The sequence below is a fragment of the Parus major genome, chromosome 3 (assembly GCF_001522545.3).
Source record: "Parus major isolate Abel chromosome 3, Parus_major1.1, whole genome shotgun sequence".
NCBI classification, from domain to species: domain Eukaryota; kingdom Metazoa; phylum Chordata; class Aves; order Passeriformes; family Paridae; genus Parus; species Parus major.
This window is the reverse complement of record NC_031770.1, coordinates 86,664,001-86,684,987: the sequence shown is the minus strand read 5'-3', so window position 1 is coordinate 86,684,987 and position 20,987 is coordinate 86,664,001. Positions and strand designations below refer to the sequence as shown.

The 20,987-nt window shown below is 34.7% G+C and overlaps 1 protein-coding gene across 1 annotated transcript in view; it reads right to left on the bottom strand.

Moving 5' to 3' along the window:
• The window catches only part of EYS (eyes shut homolog), a 706,806-nt gene that overhangs the window by 516,944 nt on the left and 168,875 nt on the right, over positions 1-20,987 (bottom strand). The window contains exons 12-13 of the mRNA XM_015621104.2: positions 14,002-14,124; positions 1,485-1,589 (exon numbers count right to left, since the gene is read on the bottom strand). Coding sequence (XP_015476590.1) covers positions 1,485-1,589; positions 14,002-14,124 — 228 coding nt within the window. The remainder of the gene's footprint in view (positions 1-1,484; positions 1,590-14,001; positions 14,125-20,987) is intronic.

The following is a 20,987-nucleotide window of genomic DNA, read 5'->3' as shown; positions in this document are numbered from 1 at the left end:
GTTTATATATGCACATGTATGATACACACATAGGCATACTTCTATATATAGCAATATCCATAAATATTTATACATATATTCAAATTATATTCATACCCTTATGCTATTACTTAGTTGCAGTGCTGGCTGTGAGTTTCTGTATTCCATACATCAATAACTTTCAAACCATTTGTACATTAGTTATGAAACAGCTTGTATACGTTTTAAAAAGGTATATAGCTCTTATAGGGACATAAAAATTTTAAACCACTTCTTTTGCCTATCCACTTTAAGTAACTCTTTCTGTCTAAATACAAGCTTGATCATTTTATCCTTACAGTGCTAACTTGACATTGTAGAACAAGGTTTAATGCAGTATAACTGACTTGAGTATTAAAAAACTGCAAGTGAAATAGCACTATTGTTTCATGTTTGCTCACTACTTTCTGACTAGCTGACAACCAACTGGTCCACAGTAAAGAAAGCAGGGGATAAAAAAAATATCAATCATATTATGTGTCACATATTAAAATAGCTGGTTATATTAAAAGATACATTTCAATGTGTAAATGCTTGCCCATAGCACCAATCCACACTGAAAAGACACGCTGAAGTGCATTGGTTCCTATCTCAGTAAGATATTGTTTATTTGTTGGACTCCATGATCTCAGAGGGGTTTTCCACCCTAATTGATTTTGTGATTCTGCAAATAAAATCATGTATGTCAGATAAAGACAGAAAAGTTGATCTACTCTTATTGACAAATTCGGACATTGCTGACATCGCTCATTACTGCAAGCGCCTGAACTGGGTTTGCACTGCAATGTTTCAGCGAGAGGCAGGTATGTGGGTGCCCCATGGAGAGAGGAGCCCACACTGGAGCAGGTTTCCTGGCAGGATCTGGGACCCTGTAGGGACCCACAAGGACTGCACTCAATGGGAGGGAACCATGATGGAGCAGTTTGTAAAGAACTGCAGGCCATGGGAGGGAGCCCTTAGAGAAGTTCTGGGAGGTCTCTCTCCCTTGGGAGGCAGCCCACACTGGAGCAAGGGAAGAGCATGAGGAGTTCTCCCCCTGAGGAAGAAAGAGCAATGCAAATGGTGTGTGAACTACACCCCTCTCCCAGCCAGGGTCAACCCCCCACAGCAACCCTTACGACAACTACTATGCAGTCCACATTTTCTTTCAGAAATTTTAAAAATAACTTTGACTAGTAGAAAAGATGGAAACAAAATCATGCTACTGACAGAGTTGGTTGACTTATAAGTCTCTCTATTCACCAGTTTGGAAGGCAGGAGTTCCAGAATGCAAGTTATATTCTGTAAACAAATTCTGCTGACACCACGTGCATAAGAATTGTAGCATATGCTTAGAGAATACCTGTTCATCCTTCTCTCTTTTCAAGCAAAATATATTACTACTTAGTTGTATGCTTATGAAAACATCTGTTTCTTTTTTGAAAACCACAGAACATTTCTCAACTATATATCCTATGACCTCTTACCTGGCAAACAGCTACAGTAAAATTCACCAATCAAATCATGGCAATGGCCTCCATTTTTGCAGGGCTTGGAGGAACATTCGTCAATATCCGTGGAACAGTTTTTGTCTGACAGAAAAGAAAATTACACATTAAAACTATAAATCATGCTGGGAAAGTAGAAAAGCTGCTTCACAGTGCAAGTGACAACTGCATAATTTGACTTTTCCAGGTTGGAAACATTATTTTATTTCTGCTTGACAGTTCTAAAATTAGAGACATTCATAGATCATAGCTGTTACTCAACAAATTAAATATTTTAAAATTTTATTTAAAATATTTTAAATTTTTATTTCAAATATTAAATATTTTAAAGGAATAAATATGAGCATTTGCAAAAACATCCTTTGTATATTCTAGCATGACAAATTAATACCATAATTACTAGAGCTATATGCTAGTTTGAAAAAAATGTTTTAGAGATTTAATAACCTTAGTAACAATAGCAAGAAGACAATATTTCTCAAGCTTGCATTCATATTTCCAGATGAATGAAGCCATTTTTCAGATCGAAACATAAACCCACCAGTTCACTCAGCTGTTTCTTTATTTTTCTGCTTTTAAAGAGATTTAATTGAGCTGTAATTCAAACTTATTCAAATCTGAAGCAACAAAAACATAGGCGAATATACAGAAGATACGTAGAGGGGAAAATTTAGAAGACAATGAAATAGGTGGGTTATGAAAACAGTTAACTCATTGGACTGGACATACCAAACAAAATCCAGTCTCCTGTTTCTCTATTGTGCACTACATGAATTTAAGGCAATCCTTAACTAGGCTGTTATAAATAATACTGGGATCTTTTGAACAAAAAATGATCAAAGATAGGTGGGACCAATATCTGGACTAGGAGCTCACATGAATGCCAGAAGTTAAACCAAAGATAGAAAAGGAAAAATGTAACTATCACTGATGTGAACAAGCAGAACTTCTCTTGGTGCTCTGTGTAGGAGTTATGGAAGGCTCCTTGTATCACCCAAATCAGATATACCAGACAGGCAGAGCATCCCAGGAACCTCTAAGCAGCTGAACTAAAGGATCATGTCAGGTTTCTGGGACACCTCTTGGACAAACAGAGCTTGGACAATTACAGATTCATTACAACAATAAATGCACCGATGGCAGAGGGTGTCACCTTTCAGTTTTGTCTTCCTTAACCATATGATGTACTTTCAGCTAACATGTAAAAAATAGAATGTATGCAGAAATTAAATTAAATGGGTAGGAGAGAAAGTGAGGAGAAGACAGAGGAAGGAAAAAAAAAAAACCCAAACATTTAGAAAAAGGTTAAAGGGGATGGAAGCAGAAACTCATAGACAAGGATAATGATAGAAACCAGGTAAGACTTTGACATTTTGTGGAAAATACTGCACAGTCACATATAATATGATGTATTTAATGATTAAATACAACTCCAGTAGAATCAGTTTAAAAGAATCTCAAATTTTTATAGCTTGTGGGTTTTTCTGTTGCTGTTTTGTTTTGGTTTTGTTGTTGTTTTTAATATTTTAAATAGCTAAAAGAACTAGCAGAATACTCAACAACACAGGACTTGGACCCATAGGATATTAAATACAAAACCATAATTTTTGAAAGGAATCATAATTCAAAAATTCAAAGATATTTGAATGTACTATTGGTATTTTTTCATGCGATAATGGGGAAAGGTAACTGCAACTTACTTGATTCAAAAATTAAAGGGAAAAGTACTCTCTAAGGAAAGAAATGTGAAAAACTTGGTTGAAGCCGTCAAAATCCATGGAAAGGGAGGGGGGGTGAACAGCATAGTAACAAAAGAATTCAGAAGAACTGCAGAGAATGTAGAAAAGTTCTGATTTGAAACCTGATAAAGAGGGAACATCTTACTTTAAAAAGGTACTTAAGAAAGCTGCTGCTTTCTATAAGTACACAAGAACAAACTTTCTGTTTGTGGGAGAAAGACGCTGGATATTAGGAGACCAACACGGCACTTCCGGGTTTTCAAAGAATGGAAAAGCCCAACTGACAAAAAAGAAGGTCAAGCTGCTAAGGATGAACTAAAAACTCCAACATAAATATGCAGGCATGAAATCAGACCAGCAAAACATGTTGCTATCATAGGATGGTCAGGGTAACAAGAAATCATCCTGTATATCCTTCATATCAAAGCTGAATGAAAGCTGCTGTTTGCCATCCAGTGAAGGAGGATGGCTACTAATAATGGTAATCATGAAAAATTGTTTAATGCTTCTTCTGCCTCAATGAATCAGTAAAAAGACCAGATTTAAAGCAGGTCACTGTCATAATTAATACTTATGATTAAAGGGAAAAACTTCAGTGTTAAATACAGAAGGAAAGCTGGAGAATTGTCAGATGAGTTAAATATTTAGGCTGGTCTGATGAACTATACCCTTGGCTACTAGTGGACAAAAACTCAATAGTTTTCTTTGTGAACGTGTGAAAAATAGGTAAAGTACCTGCAGAATCACTAAAATCAGCCTTTAAGAAAAGAATAAAAAACAAAGACATGAAATTATAAATCCATTCATGAAACTTCAGTTCCTTAAAGTTTTAAAGTGTTTACTTGCAAAAACCTATAAATACAAAACAATTCATAAAAAAATGGGTCTTATATAAGCAAATTAATTCCCTTCTACACTAAATTTACACACATTTTGGATAACAAAACCCAGTAGCATATGTCACTGTCCCTCTCTTCATTAATGTACCTGCCATGTTTTTTTGAAATCCCAGTAATTGGTCTACATAGAAACTATTACATAGAAACTGTAAGAGAAAATTATCAGGTGAGCAAAACTTTATGGCAAGGCATATTCATACATTAGTTATCTGTGGTTTTGCTACCAGACTGGATGAATGAAAGATTCATGAAAGGTTTTGAAAGAAGTCTACTGCCCATTCAATTCCACTAAATTTTTTTCAACAGTCTAGATGGTGGACAGCAAAGTAAACTTACTGATGGCAGCAAAAATAGACACATGAAAGAACAGGATTGAAAGTTTTCGTGAATTTCAACAAATTGAAGATAGAGTTGGATATAAAAAATGTAATCCAATTAAAAGATAGCATACAATACAGAAAATCACAAGTTAAGTAGGAACAAACACCAGAATTTTGTTTTAAAAGAAATAGTTTTCTGGGATGCATAAAAAAGATCATATCCAGTTATAAGCATAAAATTATGCTTCCATTCTCATCTTTCTGGAGTAAAGTTGCTTTTGGAGTGCTTTGCATTGTGCAGTAAGGTGCATTCAAGAAAATTGTGGGCCAAATGAGAGTTGATGTGAGCATGTTAGGAATGGCACACAGGTCAAAAGAATGACCTTGGAGGATTACCAAAATAAATGGGCCTGTAAAGCCTAAATAAGGAAAATTTGAATAGAAATGTGATGGGAATCATAAAATTACAAGGTACTTTTGCAGAAGTCATCAGTGTGTTGTGTCTGTAGTAGACAAGGTGAGAAGCGATGCATTTAAATTGCAGTGAAATATTAGATAATAAGGAAATGCTTGTGATGATTAGTACAGCATCATACTGGAAAGATTCCCCCAAGAAAATAAGGAATCCTTGGACTTTAAGATACATAGGCGAGAAAGAAACATAGTATATTTTGTGGTTTTGCTGTGCTAAGAATGAAACTGATTATCATTAGTATTTTGTTCTAGTGTTATTTATAATTTACAGAACATAAATTCTATTTATAACACTGAAGGAGGTCCAAAGACTCATGTTTGTACATAAGTTTGATTGTCTGGAAACTTGCTTTGCCTTATGGTAAAGATCTTAAGTCACTTGGTGGGTGATAACTATGCTCTGACTTCTGGAACTAGAAATCCAAATTTCTACTCTATTTCTCCATTAAAACACACTCTTACATTAGTGGTATAAGAGAGAGGTGAGCCCAGACTTGCAGCAGACAAGAGAAACAGAATAAAAGCTTTAACACTAACAGGAAGAGACAAACACATTTTTCCTGCACACCATAAATACACATGGTTGCAATTACAGAGGGCCAGATACTAAGGCCTACCCTTCCAAAAAAGCAGTACAGCTTTTGGCACATTCAATCTGAATTCACCCTTCAAATCTTTCTCATGAGAAAATCATAATGAGGCAAATGAGGCATTTTATACTTCCCTAATTCTCTTTTTCTGTAGGCGAATGTGAAAAGTGCTTGCTCTATTACTTCAACACTGACTTTTAAACAGATACCTGATTTCCACTCTCACTTCCTTTCCTGCATCTCCTTTCCACAGGGGTGTAAGCCTATGCACCAAGTGAAATCTTGAGATAACTTTTTTAGCTGAACAGTACACTTTTCAACGTACTGCAGGTCACTTCTGGTCACTTGTAGTTTTCAGATACAAGCACAGAAAACAACATGCAGATTATATTTACTGAACTGTAGCTGAGCTGTATGTGGAGAAACAAAAGCAATTTGCGAAGGACTGGTGAAGACCTCAGCATATGAGCACTGTTGCAGTGCTGTGAGGAAAAAAATTCTCAGATGTATTTAAATAAAACAAAAAATGAACATTGATGTGTAAAATACCTCTGCATAAAACATTGATTAGAATGTTCCATATTTAAGAATAAGTGAGAAGGATGCAAGAAAAGTTGCACAATTTATTCAAGAACTGAAGAAAGCATGCTGTCGGCAAAGGCTTAAAGAGCTCCATCTGTTTCATTTAGGAGAAACAAAACTAAAAAGTGACTTGATTACAGAGTGTAAATATCTTTACAAAGAGAAAATACTTGAATAGCAAGAGCTTTCTCATTTTGTGTAGAAAAGGTAATGAGATGCAATAGCTCAAAGTTGAAGACAAAAATTAAAATAAAATATTTAATTTAAACTTCTAAATGTGATGGTGATTACTACTAGAAAAAAAAATGCCAGTGAAATTCTGGCTTCTTTTCATGCATTCAAATCAGGATTGAATGCTTTTGGATTCATTGTGTGCTTTAATCAAAACTAGAGTAATTAGGTTCAGTACAAGGTGGTTAATGGCCAACATTAACTTCCTTCTGGTACACAGACCTAATACAGAGCATACAACCAGCCATTTATGGATTGTTAGAAGACTTGCAGAATAAATACACTCATCCTGTAACCCTCTCTGTGTCTTTCCTGGGAAAACATCAAAACAATTTAGTGAGACAGGTATATTTCTGTGACAGTAATAGCCCACCCTGAGGCACATGGGCTCTGTAGCATCACTGCCATACTTGAAATGCATATGCCCTCTTTTTGGAGGTTTTGGAGATTACTAGGATAACTAGGGGCAAGGTGTTGCTCTATTGTTACCAGGGCATATAGCCAATGCAGTTTCATTTCTTGCCTGGCTACCAATCTGCCAAGGGAAAACAAAAATCTTTTCATGAAAGATGTGTCAACAGCTTTAAAAAAAATCATTCTGCATTTAACACATTTTCCCTCCTGGCTCAAGACTCCTCAGTAGTCTCCAGTCAGCTCATTATTTAAGTGAAGAGTCAAGCTGTGGTGTAATGTTCCCACTATCACCACTGCATCCCTGAGGCCCAGTGCACATGGCACTGCCATTCTTAGCCATGGCTCAGGTGTCAAGCTAAGATCAAGAGCCTCAGGGTTTGTCCAGTGGCCAGGTTGATGTTGGATCCATAGAATTATGGGATGATTTGGTTTGCAAATGACCTTACAGACTGTCTAGTGCTAACCTGTCATGGCCAGTGACACTTTCCATGAGACCAAGTTGCATAATGTTCCATCCAAACTGGCCCTGAAAACTGCAAGGGATGGACATCCACAGAAAATAATGAGAAAAAAGAAAAATCAATCATGACAAAGAGGAACTCCAAAGAGTAAAGAACAACAAAAAAAGTCAGCAAGTTACTAAAGATGGCACCAAATAAAGACTCTATTTTAGTGTGGTCATACCAAAACTGATAGTGCCATACCTTTTATAGTCTGGCTCTATCAAAGCAAAGGATACCAAGAGATAATTTTTTTGTTGTCTATAAAGGTAACCCAGTATACACTAGTAAATATAATTTAGTGTCAATAATTCCACTATTATGCTAGTTGGTAGAGGCAGTGAACAACTGACTTTTTTCCAACATCAATGATTCAGTGGATTTTTTTTCAGAAGAGAAACCATATACTAGAAAAAAACTAAACAAAGCCTAAATAAAATCATTCCTATCTAAGATGCTTCTTCTGTTTCTCGAATTCATTAACAGAATATCTGTAAGGGATGAAAAATATTTACTGGGGAAGTTGCTTGAAGGTTGATTTTTTTATGTCAGGGTTTATTCACTGTTTGCTCAGGTCATAACAAAAAATTAAGTCCTAACAAGTTTCTTGAGGCAATAATAACAAAAATAGTGATTGAAATTCAATCTCTTATCCAGAAGTTATTTTTCAGATGTACTCAGATGTAAACAGTTAAAGCAGTGCTTACTCTGCTGGCATATTACTGTTCATTGTATGGTGTCATCAATGACATTAGTAAAGAAAATATGGAGAGAAGGAAAAATGAGGTTTATTTTCCACAGTAGCTCAGGAAGACTGAAAATTTCAGCCACATGTTCCAGTGTCTTCTGCGTGTTTTAAGCACTGTATGAGCTTTTCTAGATATGATTTTTTACTTTTTTTTTTTTTTTTTAATTTGATAAGGGCCTCCTAGCAACTGAAAACATTTTTTAAATTGAAAATCAAACCTATTATTATTAAATTATTATTTTCCAATTTACCTAAAACTAATTAAGTACAAAGTCACATCCAGAAAGATATTGATGGGTGCTCTACATACATTATGTTATGCATGACAGTTGGAATCACTACTAAAAAACCTACCATTATATCTGAAATAATAGAGATAAACTGGAATACCTAAATAATCTCATAAGACCTTCAGAAGAGCAAAGATAAAGAAAATTCCATACAAGCTAATTAAAGTTTTGATTGAAGAATTTACTTATCCTTTATCAGGTGGTTCCAACTATTATTATTCACCCTCTAATTTAAACAAATCATGCTTAGTATTTTCAGATGGAATACTACTGGACAAATGTGCCATTTCATTTCTCATATAAAAAAACTGAACAACTTCACTTATATTTAAAATTAATGTGAAAGAACTATTGATTTGCTTTTCTTTCATGCAATTCATTAACTTTTATGTATTATTTTATCAAAATTTTTATGTAATGTAATTTGCAGCTTGATGAAACTTAAACAGATTTTTCTGCACTCGACTGATTTTTTTTCCCTTTCAAGTCTTCTAACCTAAGTTCCTTCCAAGGAAAACAGGTACACTTACACATGACATGACAATAAATATTCTCTAATAACTCAGAAGTACATAGTGAATATATTTCCATGTATGCATAAGTGTTGTTTTATTTTCCAGCATGTTAAGTTTGCACAGCCTACTGTGGGAAGCTGCCCTCAGCAGCCTGCCATTTGCAGCCAGCAGCCCATCTGTGCTGTTCCAGCTGAGCAGGGGAAGGGAAGTCAGCCCTTCACTCCTCCATGGCCTGCTATGAGTCACAGCTCTGCTGGCCAGGAGCCTGGGGAACCATCCCTCTCTCACCTTCAGCTTCCAGATTTTGTTTTTGTTTGAAAAACCATAGCATTTTGACTAGAGCTCAGCCAGAGGCAAGTTGTTTAAATTAGCTTGGTCATTAGGGGACATCACAGAAAAGACCTGGCTTTTGAGCTGCTTCTGTGAAGGCCTTAATGGCTGATATACGTGGAACAATAATCTGATGCACGATATGCAAGCGAGGCTGAGTTCCTGTGTTTGATTTTAAGGGTGGGTGAGCATCCATAGATCACAGAATCAACTAGGTTGGAATAGAACTCCAAGATCATTGAGTCTAGCCTTTGACCAATCACCACCATGTCAACTAAACCATAGCACTAAGGGCCATGTACTGCCATTTCTTGAACATCTCCAGTGTTCATGACTCCACCACCTCCCTGTCAGCCCATTGCAAAACTTGACATCCCTTTCCATTAAGAATTTGTTCCTGATATCCAACTTGAACCTCCCCTGGTGCAGCTGTCTGGGGGAACAGGCCAACCCTCGTCTTGCTAGACCTTCTTTTTGTGTAGACATAGACCTCTCAGGCCTGATTTTCTCCTTTGAATTGTTTGGGACAGTACTTTTTATGATTAACAGGGAAAAGTGGATGTAGTGACTCAATAATTTTGTTCTATGCAGTTTTCCTGATAATAACTAAAAGCATATATGTCAGGCAAAATGTGTCTAAAATAGAGCAGCTTTTGTAGGCTTACTGAAAACAAAGCTTAGAATACTCCAGGAAAAGAATGCACAGGAAAGATTTTCAACAGATCAGAGAAAGATATAATCTTATGTCTTGTGATGGCTTGAGCTGAGCTGCAAGACCTACACATCCTTGTATAATTTTGATTTTCAAATGTTCAGTGCTGCAGTGCCCAATTGTTTAGCCATATCTACTACAGAATTCCTAAAGCCCAACAGTATGAGACACGGCACAAGAAACTATACAGATTTGATCTCCAGAACACATATTAAAAGGCTTGCATATTTATTTAGTCTCTTGTGTAAATTTAAGTCAATCTATGACTGATGGTAGATTCTGACTGTTGATTCATACTGTCTCATTATAATGGTAAACATTAATGACATATGAGCAAAACGTAGAGAAGGGTCATTTTATCCAGAGAATTCATATGGACCATGATATAAATGAGAAAGTCAGATTAAGAATCTCATGCATAGAAACTATAACTACAAAATTTGGTGCTAAGTGATGAAGTAAAAATCAATTAGGAATCAAGTATTTTCTACCCAGTATTCACTGATGTCCCCTTACCAGTGTAGGGCTCATCCATATACATGAAAAACTTTGAAATAATTTTAAATAATAATTCAATAAATAAATATATAATTAAATTAATCTCTTCCCATTTTTAAAATTGGAAAAGGGTTTATGATGGAAAAAATATAATCCATCATTTATTTAAGATTAAAAACCCATGCTTTCTCATCCAAAACCACTGAATTACAGAGTTCTTCAGTTCTAATAACTTTATTACCAGAGAAAATCCGCACAAATAATGACAATGGTCAGCAATCACACCTCATAAAACTGCCTCCTCCTTCTGTATCATTGATGAATTCAACACCATCCCATTGATGTGTCAATTTGAGGTGTCTTACAACATAATGGAGTAAGGGTGTCCATCTCACTGTTCAATATTAAAATTCCCTGCTTTGCCTATCTTCAGGTTTGGACATGTTGAACAAGACATTTTCTAATTTTTGAGACTGTCCAGTTTAAAAGACTTGAAACGCCTTTACCTATCTTAACTTCCAGATGTTCTCAAAACCCCTTTAATTGGCAAAATCAAATAAAACACTGTGAGGGAAGGAGGTAGCAGTTTTTCCATCTGTCCATTTGTCCAGTAGCTCTTTGTTACAGGACAATTATCATAATCCTGTGTATGCAGATTACCACAGGAGGGCATTTGAAAGAAAGCTTTGATTGTAGAGAAAGAATTTTCCTGGTCTTTTTCAGGAGCTGTCTGTTTCGGACAGAGTAAAGGAAATGCTGCAGCAAGTTCTCAAGGCTGACAGAATTCTGGTGCTCACCCTTTCAGCAACAAACAATTCAGCTGGCAGCAGAAGATGCAAGAGGGCTCCCTGCTCCTCTCAGGACCAGCTCAAATGTTTTGGGTGTTCCTGTCCTGTCCTGCTGGTTTTCCTATGCAGGACAGAGTTGCTTCCAACATCTATCCCTGCTCCCAGTTGCACATGCAGCACTGCCTCTTCCCAGCTCTGTTCTCAGGGAATTGCAAAGATCCTGTGGAGCATCACAGCCTGGTCCAAGGGGGGATTCATCCAAGGCCATTCAAGAAAGCCCTCCTGTCCCATGCTGACCTTCCATCAGAGCTTTATTGCATGAGGCACATGATACCAATCAGGATTTATGCTGCCATGCACAGATAGCAAACAGGAAAATAAGAAAACAAGCAGGCCTAAGGCAATTTTATACCAGACCAGCTAAGATTTTAAAGGTAAACAATTTAGTGATTTCTTTTAATATGATAGGAAAACACAAGTGTGTTTAAAAGAAAATAAAAGGTAAAAAAACAATCTTGTACAGTTAGTGGACTTTTTCAAATGTTACTTCCTTGATGTAGTCTCATCAAAAGACTACAAGGTGTGACTGACAGGGTGTTAGCAGATCTCTTGATGTACTTTTTAACATGTGCCTTCATCAGAGCTAATTGTTATCATCTAACTGCTCCATTTATGGTGCTTTCTTACATTGATTAAGCAATTTCTGTATTGCTTAAATATTAAGAGGATAAAAAATTTTATATGCATATACATACACATTATGTTTCCTTTAGCCCTTAAATAGCTTTTGAGTGTATCACTGTTACTATAGCACTATCTTTGCATGCCATTTATATAAATCATAAAACAGACGGACACGAAACACTCTTTTGTCAATGCTTGCCTTCTGTAAAAGATAGAAGCCCAAATATCCAGTATTTTGCATCACAGACTCTTTCTAAAGAGGCTTAAGCAGCTGTTGGAAGTCTTGGAGGGAGCAGACCTAATGAGATCCACAGTGACTGAGTGTGAATTAATTGTACAAAAAAGCATGAGCACAGAGGAAAATATTCAGTGTAATCAGGAGGATCCTTGTCCCTACTTCTAATTCCAGTCAGTAGGCTGGCTTATTTGTTTTCTTGTGGGAGCTATCCTGTTTCACAAAAAAACCCAATATGAAGTGAGATCAATAGCAGACTCATGATGGAAAGTCTGTCACGTAGGAAAAGCAGGAGAAATTTGAGCTTTTTCCATATTAGCCTATTATGCAGTTGTGTGAAGTTCTGTGGCTTCAATATAGGCCTAAAGGTATCCATTAAAATCTACTTGTAACTCACTGGCAACTTTTTTACTGTTGGCAGATTCTGAATCCTACTTGTCTTGAACAAGGATGTTACTTGCAAACTGCATCAGTATGAATATAGAAGGAAGAGTTCCTCCTAAGGAACATATACTCTGTCTCAGGCTTCCTTAGTGACACTCACACATTAATTTGTAGTTCTGGTTCTATGATGTGGACTCCATTGCATCTCAAAACAGCATTGCTATATTTTCAGAGAAACAGCCTTCCCTGTGTTAGCCATTTCAAACTGACTGTCAACAACCTACTGCAGAAAAGTTAGACCATTTTGATTCTAGCAGGAGAAAGTTTTAAAAGCTTCTTCTTTTAAAATTTTTGCATTAAACTTCTATCTATACTAACAAACACTTTGTAATCACTTCTTTTATTTTCAAAATTGATGCAAGATAGAGTAATTATGCTAACTCACGACAGCAAAGCCAGTTACCAAAGTAAAAAGGAGAATAAGATCTCACAGGAAATATATCACATCTCAGTTTTATAATGCTGAATAATATAACAGTATGTTTGCATCAAGGAAACTCACAGATGTTTGTGGCAAGTGCAACTACTATTACTTTAACAGATTCTAAATCTCTGTATATTGCCTTAGATTCCTTACGTCCCACCTTCCTACTTTTAACCGTAGATAAAACATGAATGAAGAATTTCTAAACTGAGAGTCACTGGTGTTACTACCAACCTGAAATGCTCAGATTAATTTGCCTCCTCATACTTCACTGTCCTACTTGCTTCTCAGACTTTTCATTTCTCCATATAGATCCCATCCATTTTTTTCTCCTTTCCTCTCCACTGGTCCCCACACATTGTGAGCACTCTCGATAAATCTGTTTGGCTTTTTATTACAAGATCCACTAACTATATATGATTTCTTAGACAGCCACTGCTTGTCTTCCTGTTACTACTTATGACTAATGCTGCTCCATTTGCCTCTGAAATCAGCAACTGAAAGTCAGTGTTCAGTGCCTGATATAGTACTTTAGATGGCATATTTTTGGGAACGGTTTTATTGATTTCCACATGATCCTGTTATATGCTTCTGGCAGAAAAGAGAGCCTTGAAAACTCTTCCTGATGCAAGAGCTATTTTGTTAAACCTGTTAGACAAGCAAATAATTGTGCAACTTACAAGAATTTATCATAAGGATCTGATGGCACCTTTCTGAAAGAGTGCAAAGTGTCATCTTCCTAAAATTGTGTTCTTGTTACTGTCTCAATCGAGTATGGCTGTGATAAAATCTTCTGCAAAAAAATAGCACCAGCTACCTACTCACCTATGTTTCATAGACTAGGTGTTTTCTAACAATTTTTTTCTTCTATGCAAAATACAGTTTTGCTTTCCATACTCACACTGTTTTAATTTTTATCATATTAGGAGGGAAATTAAAACAGATTATCAATTGCACAGAACACTGAGTTGATTTTATTTTTATTAATGCTAAAACACTGAAAACGTGCAATTAATTTCAGAAAAGAAAATAAATAGTTTTACTGTTTAATGTCTCTTCCAAGTTAAAAGAAATCTTACCAGTGAATCCTGGAGGACATGCACAGCTGTAGTCTGCAACCAGGTCTAAACAAGTTGAATTGCTTTTACAGAAACCATAAGTGCACTCATCAAAGTTGATTTCACAGTTCAGGCCTTCAAATCCTTGGAAATAAAATGAAAGAGCTATGCATTATTCAGCTATATCTGTGCCTTATTTTTCTAAAGCAACGTCTTTAGGTCCATTGTTTTCAATTTACTCTTGTAAAAAATGATCTTGAATCCTTACAGAAAGATCATTCTAAAAGCTTTTTCTGCTCAGCCATTAGTAGGAAAATGCATTTTTTTCTGTCAAGCATACTTTTAAAGGAGTCAATAAATGAAAGCACAAATTTAGGATTCAGTATGTTCATTAATCTAGTTCAACTCTTAGTTGAGCAGAGACAAGAATTTTTGTATCTGCTGCCATTTTGACAACATTACAGATGAAGTGGAGCTGGTATTTGGACAGCTGCTGTCTAAAATCAACTCTTAAAATCTCTGTTAAAATAATTTCTCAAAGAGTTGTTTTTCTGATTTTTCTTTGTTTGTTTTACAGAATTCCAGAATTCTTGAGGTTACAAGAGGCTTTCCAGATCATCTAGTCCAAACCAGCACCACCACAATCACCCCTGAACCATCTCCCCAAGTGACCCATCCAGACACCTCTCGAACACTTCCAGACATGATGACTCCACTGCCTCTCTGGGCAGTTATTCTATCTTAAATATATATAAACTTATAAATTATTATTTATAAATTAAAGTTATAAATCTTTCAGGGATTTTTTTTCCTTAGCTATTAATATATAATCTGAACTTCCCCTGACACAATTCAGGGCCATATCCTCTCATCCTTTCACTACAGACATGGCAGAAGAGACAGACCCCAACCTCAGTAAACCCTCCTTTCAAGTAGTTGTAGAGGGCAGTGAGGTTGCCCTAAGCCTCCTCTTCTCCAGACTAAACAACCCCAGTTTCTTGTGTCATAACAACTTTTAGCAAACTCAGAGGCCCAACAGTGTTTTTTTATAGTTGAAATTGCTAGAAAATCTCCTCTCCAATATCTGACATTTCATGCTCTTGTAAATGTATTCTAATTCATGGTCATGCTACAAAATGAGTGTCATTAGTGCTGTCACAGGCCATGGCTGCAGGAAGACCATGACTAATGCTAAGCTATCGGTACCCTCAGTGCAAGCCATACTCCAATAATTTCTCAAACTGACCATGGAACCAATTTCCACTGATCCTTAAGTCATAAAACTTTAGAATTACCCTTAATTCATTAATAATGTATAAAATAGCATTCTTATTTGCATTTAAAGTTTAATCAGACCCATGTCTCAAAGGTAACACATAAGCCACAAAATTAGAAATATAGATGCCAAGATTTATTTTTGTATAAACTGGTCAGGCAGGCTTAAACAGCAAATTTATCTTTTCCAAGGTTAATTTCTAGCTACGTTCCAATATCTATTTTGGCTTCTAATTTAAGCTAACTAATGACAGAGGCTGTACTGATGAGAGTTATTTGTGGCAAATTCATCTCTTATGATGAGTTTCTGAAGTAATCGCCGCTGGAATGCCCATTTAATCTATACATACCTGAAATATTGTCAGCTATGAAATCAGCTACCATGAGTCCATATTTAGTAAATAGTAGAATTTGAAAATTAAAATAAAAAAAAAATTAAAACATAGAACATACCAGGTTCTAAATTTTAACTTTAGCTTTATTTTTAACTAAATTTTCATTTAAAAATATTCATAAGAAACCCATTCATGAAGGAATTTCAGAAAGAAATTATAATTTTACAGGTTTTAAAATATTTTAGTTTTTCTTTGACAATTTTTTTTACTGAAATTACTCATTTTTTTTTCATACAGTACTGATAGCAATGAGCAGTGTGCATTTTTAAAGAAACAGACAGCAAATGCTGAAAATCATATTTTTGTGAAAGTTCTAATAGATTTTTTTAGTGATAGCCTATTAAAATCATTATCACCATTGCAGATTGGCCTACAATGCTACTTGCTATGATCAGTCAGAAATATGCATGCCATTAACGAAGGTAAAAATGTTTTTTGTAAGTTTATTGATGATAATTTCCATGGAATTAATGTGCTGCTCATTTGTGTTTTCTCTACCGCTTAAAACTTTGCTAAAATCATTATGTTCTGTCTGAAAAAAGGTAGCATTTACAAATATATATATATCTCCATTCTTAATTTATCTCCAATTCTAATGATCATAGTTGTTTTGGTGGACACGAGATAAAGATGCCAATGAGACTTTGGAAAGGAATGAATGACTTCCATAAAAAGGAAGTTTTAACAACAGCATTGAAGCCTGTCAAGGAGATGTTTTGCAAACTGCAGGCAGTTTTGAAAATTGTCAAAGATAATGAAAATAAATTATTTTGAACAACTTACCTTCGGGGCAAAAGCAATCATAGCTGTTGACATCGTTCTGACAAACAGCACCATTCAAGCAGGGAGCTGAATCACACTCATTCATTTCTGTTTCACAGTACCGGCCTGAAAAACCTGCAAATGAAGTAAGATAAGCTTTGATTTTCTTAGTCATTATGTATGCCATTAGCACAAAACTTGCATTTCAAATGGTGTTCTTTAACTAAAACTCAGAGGTCTTATGATCCATATTCCCCTGGAAAAGGAAACTTTAAGTCAGAGTTTCTGTTTTTTATTTACAAAGAGTTACATTTTATTCATTTCTTATTCAGTATTACAAATACATCTTAATTAATGGAATAAAGCAATAAATGAAGTAGGAAATGCTTCCAGAATGCAAGAGGAGATTCTTAGCTGTATGACTACCTCTATGGTAGAGATTTTCAAGTGCTTTTCTTGTATTAGAGTAATTTTAGTATTTTTGTGATATAGTCACAGAATGTTTTGGGTTAGACTGACCTTAAAGATTAACTAATTCCAAGCCCTCTGCCAGGGGCAGGAATACTGTCCACTAAACCAGGTTGCTCAATACCTTTTTTTTAAAATTTTGCCTCATTAGTTTGAGAAAGAGTACATCAATTACACCATTACTGTACATATATCAAGTGCAACGTTCTATCCACTGTGTAGTGCTTATTGCTGTGGTGAGTAACAAAACACAGAGTACAAATATACAAATACTGAGGCATGGCAAAGATGCTCTGCACGAGTCAGGTCTCAGGACGTGTAAAATGCATGGCTCAATTATGGTACATAAGGCTGTTGGTTTTGTTTCTAAAATAAGGAAAGTGCACATCACTAAAACAAAAATCTGAAGGCTAATTAAACTTGCATAAGGAAAGAGTAGCTCGGTTTTCTGTTTTCTTACTTAACTGTACAGTTACTTTGAGGCACTGTACAGGGCACAGGTGCCACAGCAGCAGCAGTGGGGGCTGCAAGGGGATCCTGTCAGGAGAGAAACACTGGGATAGAAATTGTTTAGTAGATCTACAAAGAAAAAAAAAAATTAAATTAGCTTCCATTGTAGGGAAACAGGGCAGAATTAACCAGTTGTCCCTAAGTTATATGTGCTAGGTGAAGACATGATGAATTGGTATTTTCATAAATAACAACCAAAGGTGTAATATTCAATCTTAAATATAATGAATAATTATTCTAGAGGGTATATAATGTGAATCAAGACCTATACATTTTAATTTGTTTTGATGATAGACCATAGCAAAGAAACTTTTGAGGGGGGTTTAGAAAATTACTGATACCGATGAAATTAGCTCATACTTTATATGCTTAAAATATTTAATTCACAGAACAAGAAAATAAGAATAAAAAGCAGTTTTGCATGTGAGTGAATTAAGAAATTGCAGGACAAATTATTTTTGCTTTTGGTTTAGAGCATTATGACCTTTCTTAAAACAAAAGTGGTCAGGCATAGCTTACAACCTACTTTAATTTTGCTATTGCAAATGATTTTTTAAAGTTTTGACAAGTTAGAATTATTTTCTAGAATTTATATTCTTTTGAAAATGTTACCTTCTAACACCTATAACTGAGAACTAACTGCCCAGTTGGAAACTAATTCAGATTGGAAACTTAGATATCTGGAATCTGGCCTAAATAAGTTGACTTCTTTGTATGGGGTTTTTTGGGGTTTGTTTGTTTGTTTTGTTGTTTCATTAGAAGGACAGAAAATTAACAAGTACAGAAGGACAGAGAACAGTTTCTCATTCTTAAAAATGGAAATAATTATTTTTCAAGCTGTTCTGGGGTTTCTTTTAGCATTCATGCCTATTCATAAATTATTTTTTTGAAAACAACATCTTGTAGAGAGCTTCTTAGAGGAGTTACTGGGAAGCATATTTGGTCATTTTTTAAATACTTAGAACGTTTATAAGTCTAACTGATAGCATTAAAATGTTTTAGGAACTACTGCTGCCACTTAAGGATTAGAAAAATCCCTGCATTTTTATTTCACCATGTGAAACAGTCTCAAATCTGAGAGGTGACTCATGAGCTTCCAGCTCTCAACATGTCTGCTTGTGATGTTGCAACAACTCCCTGTGAGGAGTCATGACTGGGTCACCCTTTCTCGGAGCAATGTAAACATCCAGCAGTGGCACCTGACATTCTGAGGATCTGTGTTACAGCAGGACTAACAGGAGAGGGGAAATATCACAGGGGGAAATACAGAGCTGCAGGTAATAGAAGCTAATTTATAAAGTTTTTATTACATAGTTTACTTCATCACTGTTTTGTAAACTTATGGTTTGAAAGGGAAGAAATTAAAGACATAACTAGAATCCGTCTTTAAGAGAATTTGGTGCGTACTGAAAGAGCTGAAAGGAAAATATATTGATAGAATTTTATTTTTTCTTGTCACATTTTTAAGAGAATATATCCTGCAGAACAGAGAACAATTTAAATGTAGTTTGTACTTATCTTAAATTGTATCTTAAATTGTACTTAAAAATTAGAATTATTCAAATGTAATATATAATATAATATAATATAATATCCTTTGATTATGTTTATTTCTTACTGATTAACATACCAACAAATGACACTTCTTTCACAAACATTAAATAACTCAGTAGGTTGAAAGAGCATGAAGAAAAATAACCTTTATTTATATTATTTTTAAATCAAGAATGAGTGAGGAATACTTTGGGAACATTATAATCTATGTGCTCATACTTAATTATTTGTGATATAATAACATTGTTAGACAACAAAATAGAGGAAATTAGTCAATTAAAATATAAATATTTCTGCATTTTTGATATGATACAAGTTGATCAGTTCCATACATTTAAAAATATGAAAATAGGTTTCTCTGTATGAGTGCTCCAATAAATTTCCCTGTATGAGAGCTTTTTGCTCTACTCTCCAAACCTCTGTGCTCTACCCAACCAACTCCTCTCTCCATTAGCCAATGATAAGGGATGTCAGAGAGACACCTACTCCTGAAAAATATTTCCATGTCAAATGAAAAGGTGTGTGTCCTGTACATAAATCCTTTCAAGTTGAGAAAACATTTATGGGAATCTTTTATGTAAAAAAGTATTGATAATATTTGTGGTTTAATCTAGAGTGTCCCTTTAAAATAATATAAAATTATATAATATATATATAATATAGATGCATACAGTAGTACAGCACTGTGTTTTATCATATCATATCATCATATCATATCATATCATATCATATCATATCATATATCATATCATATCATATCATATCATGAGTAATTTGAAGTTTATCATAAAATTATGATCTCTAAAAATATTTTGGTATGGCCTTCAGTGAGTGGCAAATAGCTATCATCAGAGCATATAATAGATGATGAACTGATATACAACTTTCTCTACCATGAAAATGCAAGGGTAAATCACATCTGAAAGATGAATTAGAAATATTAAATTATCTTGCTTCAATTATTGCAAGGAAGGAATTCATAACTCAGAGTTTCTGGGGTTGGAACTGGAAAAATATATCACAATTATTTACTAAGGATATAATTTCTTTTTTTTTTTTTGTCACCACACACACTGCAGTAAAAAATTTTCAGCTCTCAAGCTTTACAGCTCTTTATTTTGACTTCCTCAATGGATGAGGATGAGAACTTTATTTCCACTGGCACTAGCCATAGTTTCCTTATCTAATATAAATGTAAGATAAAACATAAACAGTCAAGAAAATAATAAGATTTACTTTGAAGTAATTTTGAGAAAGCAACATTGTTTACAGGATTCTTTTACATATATGAATTTGTTTTAAAAATAGAGTAATTTTCATAGAGTTGTAGATATTCTGTTAAAATATTTATACAGTTATCTGACTCATAAAGATATTTCATATGTAAAACCTCAACGTTATTTTCTTTCCTGTAGCTTAATATTAAGGAATAAATCATATAAGGCAAACTATTTTTAGTGTGTCATAAATAATCCTAGAAATTCTACGTCAAATCTAAAAAAATCATTTGTTTCAATAGAAATATGAAAGAAATATAAGTTTCTAATATTTACAGATACCTGAGTATTATGATTCCACATTTTCATTCTTAGCAGAAAGTCCTCAATGAAAGAAAAGGTAATCTGCATTATGAATATGTCTGAAAAGTAGGGCACATCATCCCTGGATGCTTAAATCTACTAGATCTAATCCTTATTCACTAAAGGCAAGAAATCTTTGCTATTAAATTTTATTTTTAGTAATACATATATGTTCATAAACATGAAACAACATGTATTGGAGTCTGAGATACAGAGTGTGTGCCCTTGTTTCTGATACTTAGTTCTAAGATCCAGAAAAACACTGAATTTCATACACAATGAAATTTATGAACATGTTTTCATGGTGATACATGAAAACAACTGTTAGTTAGATAGAAAAACCTAAAAGTGTGAATGTGTAGATTAGAGAGTTTTCTTAAGTCACTGGGTGAAAAAGTTAAAGTTTAGAATTTAAGTTAGTTTAGAAAGCAGAAGACAAGATGGAGGATTTAGACTGGTTTCT